We start from the raw sequence: 8,607 nt of genomic DNA, 5'->3' as shown, positions 1-8,607 counted from the left end.
AAAAAAACTTCTCCTTTCAATGGGGCAATCGAGCTAACGGGTCACCTGATGGAAAGCAACTTCCGTCGCCCATGGACACTTGCAGCATCAGAAGAGCTGCAGGTGCGTTGCCGGCCTTTTAAGGGGTAATAGGGGAGGGTAGGGAAGGGAATAGGGGAGGGTACAGAAGGGAATAGGGGAGGGTACGGAAGGAAATAGGGGAGGGTAGGGAAGGGAAAAGGGTAGGAGATTGGGCCTCCGGTAAACTCACTCACTCGGCGAAACACAGCGGAAGCGCTGTTTCACGCCAATTTATTATCCGGCGCCGGAGGTAATATTAATATGCTCGGCTGTGGATATTATATAATGTATGTTCAACGATTACTCCGCCGTTTGTGAACCGATTTTCAAAATTTTTGTTCTATTGTAAAAGGCAAGGGGTTCTCAATTTGTCAATAATGTTTGTCGCATTCAATACACTATATTACACTTTCTTATTATTACAAAATTTTGTCTTTTAATTCAAGAATACTTTCTATAAAACAGTATTAAGTCATAGATAGTCATAGACAACTAAGGTTGGGTTGCACCAGAGGCATGGTTAAAGTTATGGTCAAAGTTATGGTTACAGTTAAGACTAATTTAACTTTAACCTTAATTTTGACCACAGAATTTGACAGAAAACGTTGCTGGTCTGACAATTCTTGATAAGAACGTGGGCGGGGGCGCTGCTGGTAAAGGAGAACTGTCAAAAATGGCGTTTTTGTATGATGACAGCGTTAGCTCCTTTTTCGCCACGTGCGTTTATAGCCTTGTCGAGCTCTATGATTATCTATACTATAATATTATAATTATAATTATATTATAATTGGAAAGAGTTTGTTTGTTTGTTTGTTCGAACGCGCTAATCTCAGGAACTACTGATCCGATTTGAAAAATTCTTTCAGTGTTAGATAGCCCATTTATCGAGAAAGGCTATATTTTATCACGCTAAGACTAAGAGGACGTATATGTCGCAGCCGACTGGTTTAAATAGCCGTTCAATCAAACAGCTAGCCCTTTGACTGAACAACGCCATTCAATCACACGTCTAGTAAATTAAAATAAAGTAAATGTTGAAGGGGGAAAACACAATTTTTTGTCTATTTTTGCTAAGATAAAATACGGAACCGTAAAAAGATATAAACAATGATTTTTTTTAAATCTCTATTAACAATATTATTAACTATTGTATAGAGAATTTAATTTGTCTCTGAGTGTGGCAGCAAGTATATTAAAATTAATGACATAAAACCATAGAAGCCATATAGCAAAAAATAATATTTTTCCGTCTACACTCTACACTCTACGATGTACAACACGCTTTACTGCGATTTTCCAATTTTATAATTAATCTTCTATCTATTGATAATTAGATAATGTTTTTTGTTTAGTCACTGGAGTTTGTTATTCGGCGGTAAATTACGAGGAGTATATAATAAGTGTTACAGCTGGAACGTCCACATTCAGAGCACAGCACCACAGCCATGAAGCAGTTTATAGTCTTGTTGTCTATCATAGCCGTTTCCGGTAAGCTTTTTTTAGAACGTGATATTTTAAGAAATAGATAATTTAATAATAATAATTTATTTTTAACATGAGTCGCCAATTATGACTATCAATTGTTATCAGTAGGTAATTATCGATAGTAGAGATTTGTGACTTCTGACTTGTCTCGTACAATATGTTTTCGAGATATTAATTATTCTGTTTTTTACTATTTTCATTAATAAAAAAAAAACACTCAAAATATTAAAATTAAAATCTATTTTAAAGCCAAGATGAATTTGATCCTTTAATGAACGTACGCTTCCCATTGAAAATTTTTGTAAGAGTTTTTGTTGTGTAAATGTGTGTTCAAATACTTATTCATAGAAATGAACTTTGAATTAACATAAATTCGCGTGGTATTACACGATTGATTATTATATATATGAATTATGTCTTACGAATAAACTATTTATTAAAATTCTGTTTTCAGCTGCAGCATGGGAGCCGGGCCTAAGGAGTGAGTAAATAAATATTTTCGTTGTTTGTCAGGGCCTGTAGACAAGTGGCAAAGCGCTAACGCTAACGCAAGCGCTACAAAATGTATGCGATTTGACATAAGTCATCGCTTCGCTAGCGAATACCAATGTCAAATCCATACATTTTGTAGCGCTAGCGTTAGCGTTAGCGCTAGCATTTTGCCACTTGTCTACGGGGGCAGATACAATTCCAATTATTGCTCGAACCCATGACTTTTCAAACTTATTTTTACAGCGTACACCATTAGCCCTAAGGCATCTTTAACCGACTTTCAAAACAATTTTTTCTCAATTTGACTAAGTACTTATATTCATATATTTAGGGTGTGTAATGTGTATGCCTGAGTTCACTGTAAAAGTAACAACGCGCTTGGGTGCTTGACTCTGCTTGACCATACAAATCACAATAAATATTTGCTCTTTTTGCGCTGCTACTTTCACAATGAACTATATTTAAAGAGACACATACACACCCTAAAATTTATCATTTTGTTTTGTATCAAATAAAATCAGCACCGATCAATATTCGCACGCTTCTAATTTTAGATAAGAAGTAGCGTGCGAATTTTGATCAATGCTGATTAATTATCAAATTAGTTAAAGAAATCGGACAACCAAGCCGTAACCATTAGGTATCTACAGTACTAGCTATTTGACCGAGCTTTGCTCGGTATTCCATAAAATACGAATTAAATGTCATTTTCTAAAAATGATTCCTAGCTAGATCGATTTATCGCCCCCGAAACCCCCTATATACTAAATTTCATGAAAATCCAATTATCCATGAGATTCCAATTAATATGGATCCCTTTTGACGAAAAATGGGTTCCGTACCTTTAGAGCAAAATTAGGCAAAAAATTGTGTTTTTTGTATGGCAGCCCCCCTTATTTTTTATTTTATTATTTTAATACTAGCTGTTACCAGCGACTTCGTTCGCGGCAATATAATAGTTTGTCTGCAAGCTGTTAGATCTCAAGAACCGCACTTGCTAGACAGTTGAAATTACAAAATATGTAAGTATTTCTGTTGCCGCTATAACAACAAAGACTAAAAACAAAATAAAGCAAATATTTAAGGGGGGCTCCCATACAAAAACGCGATTACTTTGGCCCTTTTTGCTCGAAACCAATAATGGTAACAGGTAGGCGATTGATAATATGACCACAAAATACTCAAATCTATACAATATAATATTATAAGACAAAGTCGCTTTTTTCCCTCATGTCCCTTTAATCTTTAAAACTACGCAACGGATTTTGATAATTCTTTCAGTGTTAGATAGCCCATTTATCGAGGAAGCCTATAGGCTATATTTTATCATGCTAAGACTAATAGTAGCAAAGAAATAGAGGAAAATGTTGAAAAAACGGTGGAAATGTGGAATTATTTGAAAGGGTTTATCTCGCGAACTAAGCAATTTTTATGTTATAGAATCATAGACTATCGATTTTTTCAGTGGCTATATATTTTATGCCCGTGCGACGCCGGGGCGGGTTGCTAGTGTATTATACTTTAATAACCACTACATATTATCACTATACAGGGTGTAACAAAAACAAGTGATAATACTTTAGGGTGTGTACGTGTTCCTGGTAGAGAGTTCACTGTGAAAGTAGCAGCGCTGAAAGACCAAAATTTTTTTTCACTTTTGTATGGGGAAACTCGTGACGCTCGGGCCCTTGCCCATACAAAAGTGAAAAAAAATGTTCGTCTTTCAGAGACGCTACTTTAACAGTGAACTCTCTACAAGGAACATGTACACACCCTAAAGTATTATCACTAGTTTTTGTTACACACTGTATAAAACAAAGTCCCCGGCCACGTCTATAATTAGTCTGTTCGCGGTAAACTCAAAATTCACTGCACGGATTTTCATGCAGTTTTCACCAATCGATATAATGATTCTTCCGGGAGGCTTAGGTACGTAATTAGTTTTGTTTTATTATGCATTTAAGTAAAATGTAATAACATTTTACCCTACTTCTTAGCAAATAACTTTAAATCACCGCTGCGTCGTTGTATGTGTGTACCAATAACGTCATAACTCATAATCACTATGTGTGTCCCAAAAAAACCAAGGAATTCCCTCAATTAACGTAAGCGTGGTACCAAATTCGATTTATATCCTATACAACAACAAAAAAATTTTGGAAATCAGTCAACAAACGGTAGAATAGTAATAATCAAAGGCCCCCGTTTTCATGTAAAGGATCATGAGAATGATTGCATTATCAGATTACCACTTTTGTGAACATATTACCAAATTTGGACTATATCCTATACAACAATAAAAAAATCGGAAATCGGTCCACAAACGGCGAAGTTATCCGGTTAGAAAGTTGCCTAAGTTACTCCTTATTTCATTGGCTATCTGCCAAAAAAGTCCTGTCAAAATCGCCCCAGCCGTGTCAAAGATTAGCCGGAACAAACAGACAGACATACAGACAAATATTGTAAAAAGTGCTATTTTGGCATGTACCGTATGTACAAGACCTTTGACTCCCTCCTTCCCCCTCCGGCTCACCTCCTAGACGTCAGGACTTTTAGTATGTTTTGTCCCTAATCACCCTGAATAAGTTCCAGCAGAAATCGCTTAGGTTCCCGCTCACGCACTCTATTCCTTCCTTTGACTTACTTAACCGGACTAATATACTTTTCAGTTAAATTCAACGTCGGGTTGCGCCCAGGCACGGACTTCTTCTTCGACGTACCGAAGACCGTCGACGCCGCCATCTCTGAGGGATGGTCCCTGACCCAACGCATCAACACCGCGCCCTACCCCTCGCTGGTCCTATACTGCCCGGCTGACAGAGACCTCTGCGCGTACTTTGACGACCTCGGCTATATCGCTGGACTGCAAATTGCTGTGAGTTCCAGTTTCAAATTTAAAAAATCTTTTTTACTTAATGTGTCAAAAGATACAGTGGAATGGGGTTATTCTATCTAAATAATAACGGTGAATCATAAAACACATGTTGATTATTATATAATTTATAGACTCGCTTATTAAGTATCTATTTTATAATATAGCGATTTGTATCAAATAATTTTTTTATCGATGTAATTGATAAAATGATAATTATAAATATAAAGGAACTTCGCTATTATCAAGATAGGTCTTCATCGTAAAGTGCTGGTTCAAGACAGTGGCGTGGGACGACGGGCGAGGAGAGAATAGAACTAAACAATACCACCTTATAATCTGTCTATTATAATTCTTATTGAGTATCTACTATTTATAGAGATTATGAAACAACGACAATTATTCGTAATAATTTCCAATTGAAACTATGGCGTCTGCCAAACATAGTCATTTCATCAAACACTTTTACAATGAAACCGCACAGGAACACTTTACACTTTCACCAAATACTTCAGAACACACTTTAATTACTTTACTCACAAATAGCAATTAAACGAAACTAGGAACAATTCTGGGACGTGTTGGCTAGTTGGAAGCCCAAACGAGACTGATCTCCCTTTGTGGCGACCGTGCAGGAGGGTACGTTTCCCTCTCCATCTCTCCCACTCCGACACGCCGGGTCTCTGTCAAAGCGCGCTACTAGTTTCATAAAGATGGCGCACTTAAGTGCCGTTTCAGTTTTTGACCGGATGCAACAAATACAATTTATCACTTACATCAATACAAAGTTTATTTACTTAATCAATTTCCTGGAAAAAAATACAAATTGATAAAAGTCTTAGTTAATTCTAGTAAACAAACCATAATAATTGCTGAACCACAAGGTGGTTTACAAAACTTTATTTTAAAATATTTCAATTTTCATTGGGCCATACCACGGAGCTAATACCTATTACCTAGGTCCTTTAAAACTACACGGTATATTTCTGTGAAATCACTAATCAGTTGCTCTCCATATTTATAGTTGGCCCAAGACGAGTTTACTGATGCCATCTTCGACTGGGAGACACAAGGGTTCACGGAGTGGGTGCCCGCCACCCCCACTGGGGAAATCAAGAAATACTGGACCATCCAACAGTACTTCGTTTCCGAAGGTACATTTGGAACTTTAAAATTATGTGGTTGACATTGTCTTATGGAGCGAAGCCTAAAATCTTAGATCTAAAGGGTAAAAAAAACCTTTGAACATATTATTTCCCGGGACTCTATGTAACTCTGCACCCATCAAAATCGGTTTAGCCACATAACAGACACTTTAGCAATCATAATATAAGTTCATACTAATCACATATCTTGAAAACTCCCAGCATATCTCCTACAAAGCGCAGCAGACCGTGAAGCGATGCGGAAGGAGGGCGTGCTGCTGCAGGAGGACGCGGTGTGGGTGACCGGCATCAACCGCGCCATCGACCGCATATCCACCAGCCGTACCGACATCGAGAACAGCGTCTACACCAGGCAGGCCTGCTTACCTTGGATGGGTGAGCTTGATCATCAGATAAATAAAACTTACAAAATCATCAAACTCTGATTTTTTTTCACCAAATAAAAGATGTTTTGAAATGAACGAGCATTAAAATACTGTTTGCATGTTGAGGGGTTCTTCCGCCGGCTCTTCTCGCAGGGCTAGTTTCACTAAATCACTACTCTGGTAGATGTAGACGAAAATCCGAACGACTAGGTTTGTACTTTCTAAATAAGGAACTCGAAGTTAAAATCACAGCTTGTGATCAAAAAGCGTAAGACTTGAGTACTAAGAATATTGAAACAATTAACAAATGATTGATCTTCTTGCAGGTCGTCACTTCTACTACAACATGTCTGCGGAGACCACCTGCACGGCCAGCACCATGTACCCGTGGTTCCCGCTGGTGCACTCCGGCCAGCTCATCGCCACCGGTTTCGTCGTGTTCGGCAAACTGCCCATTATCGAGGGCCAGCGCGACTGGTTTGAGAGACCACCCAGACTGGCTGTCCAGGTACGACGTTCAATCTGATAGGTCTGCTTAACTATGGCTTCAGTCTCGAAATCAGCGGGCAGCGGGGCGGGAGCGGTGGCGGCGGCGCGGGCGCGGGAAGCCGTCTAGTACGCCGCGTGCCGCTCGCCGCTCCATGAGCTCTTATAGCAGTATTACTTTCAAGACCCAAGTGATCGAATCCGACCGTGATAACAATGGAATAACTGTAAGAATATTACTTTTGGATTTCTTATACATGATAACATGATCTCTATTTATATAAACAAAACTATGTATTTTGTTTTTGCCAAATCTGAAAGTAATATTAAAGTAATAATGGTATAAGAGCTCATTGTAGGGGGCAGTTCCTATAAATTTATACATTTGGAACGCGCCGCTCCCGCGCCACCGCAGCTGCCATCCCGCTGCTGCTGATTTCGAGACTGAAGCCTTACAGTCATGGGAAGTCGTTATTGTCTCTCTTTGTTGGGGATAAGGGGCACACACTTGTTACATCACACAATGGGTCACTTTTTTAACTCTTAACGTAGGTACCTATACTTGTAAGGACCGTCGTAGATTGATTCATAGGCAAATGGCGGATCTACGTCCAGGATCCGATCTAGCCATTTAGCCGCTCCAGGCAAAGATCATTTTCGCCGCCCTTTACATATACAGTAAACATATTTGTTGGGGGTAAATGGAAGGAATATTTAAATAAAATACTCAAATATTTCCACTAGCAAACTTAAAAAGGTTAGCTGGTAAAATTCTCAAACTTAAGTGGTGGATGGCTAGGTTGGAAGATAGGAATAAGTCAATTTCGCCGCCCCTCATTTTGCCGCTCTGGGCGAATGCCCGGCTCGCCCCCCCTTAGATCGGGCCCTGTCTACGTCATTTAGTCGGGTTATGCCGATCAATCTGTCGGCTGGGTTTGACATAACGCGACTAAATTACGCAGGTCCGACATCGCCCTACGTACTTATAATTTGGTCCCATTAGGTTATGATATAAATCTCTGATAGTAACTACTTAATAACGACTCGTTTGGTAAGAGTTAACATGTGGATAACCCTAAAGCATAGAGAATGGCGAAGAGCTAGCAATTCTTATTTCTCGGACCTCCACAGCGAGAGTGTGGATTGGCCTTAATATTTTCGTAAACGATTGATTAAGCCAACCGTGAAATTGACGAGTTAATGATAATAATACTATGATAACCACTGATAACAATTACATTGATAAATCATAAAACTACCTACAAATTGACTTACTCACCCTCCAGCAGCAGGCTTAGCATAACAACATTAGAATTAGAAACGGGAAAGAATGGGCATACTGAGAGATTTTAGTGATAAAATGGCGGATCAATTTTGTCAGTTTGTCTGTTCTTCCGTAGTAAGAAGGTCGCTTCCATGGCGACCATGCTAAGCCTGCTGTTACAATAACTTATTTAATGAATGGAAATTTACATTGTCATGAGGGCGCGACTCATGACGCTCGTGAGCTCTCATTCTCAAGTATATATACTTACTTAGTTTTTTTTTCTAACAGGTAATTGTCCCCCGCGGCCCACAGTGCTTATACGATCTGGTCGACTCAGTCGGCTTATTGACGATGCATATTTACTACGTGGAGAATCCTTGGACCATCGGCTGCCTCTTACAGTGAACATTACAA

The 8,607-nt window shown here is 38.9% G+C and overlaps 1 protein-coding gene across 1 annotated transcript; it reads left to right on the top strand.

Annotated features, from left to right (window-relative positions):
• Positions 1-1,497: 1,497 nt before the first annotated feature.
• On the top strand, positions 1,498-8,607 carry LOC121726008. Its single transcript, XM_042113224.1, has 7 exons — positions 1,498-1,548; positions 2,000-2,026; positions 4,707-4,912; positions 5,934-6,063; positions 6,277-6,450; positions 6,767-6,948; positions 8,482-8,607. The coding sequence occupies exons 1-7, from the start codon at positions 1,506-1,508 to the stop codon at positions 8,596-8,598; spliced, it is 879 nt and encodes a 292-aa protein (XP_041969158.1). The 5' UTR covers positions 1,498-1,505; the 3' UTR covers positions 8,599-8,607.

Source organism: Aricia agestis, chromosome 4, assembly GCF_905147365.1.
Source record: "Aricia agestis chromosome 4, ilAriAges1.1, whole genome shotgun sequence".
NCBI lineage: Eukaryota > Metazoa > Arthropoda > Insecta > Lepidoptera > Lycaenidae > Aricia > Aricia agestis.
This window is presented reverse-complemented; position numbering and strand designations above follow the sequence as displayed.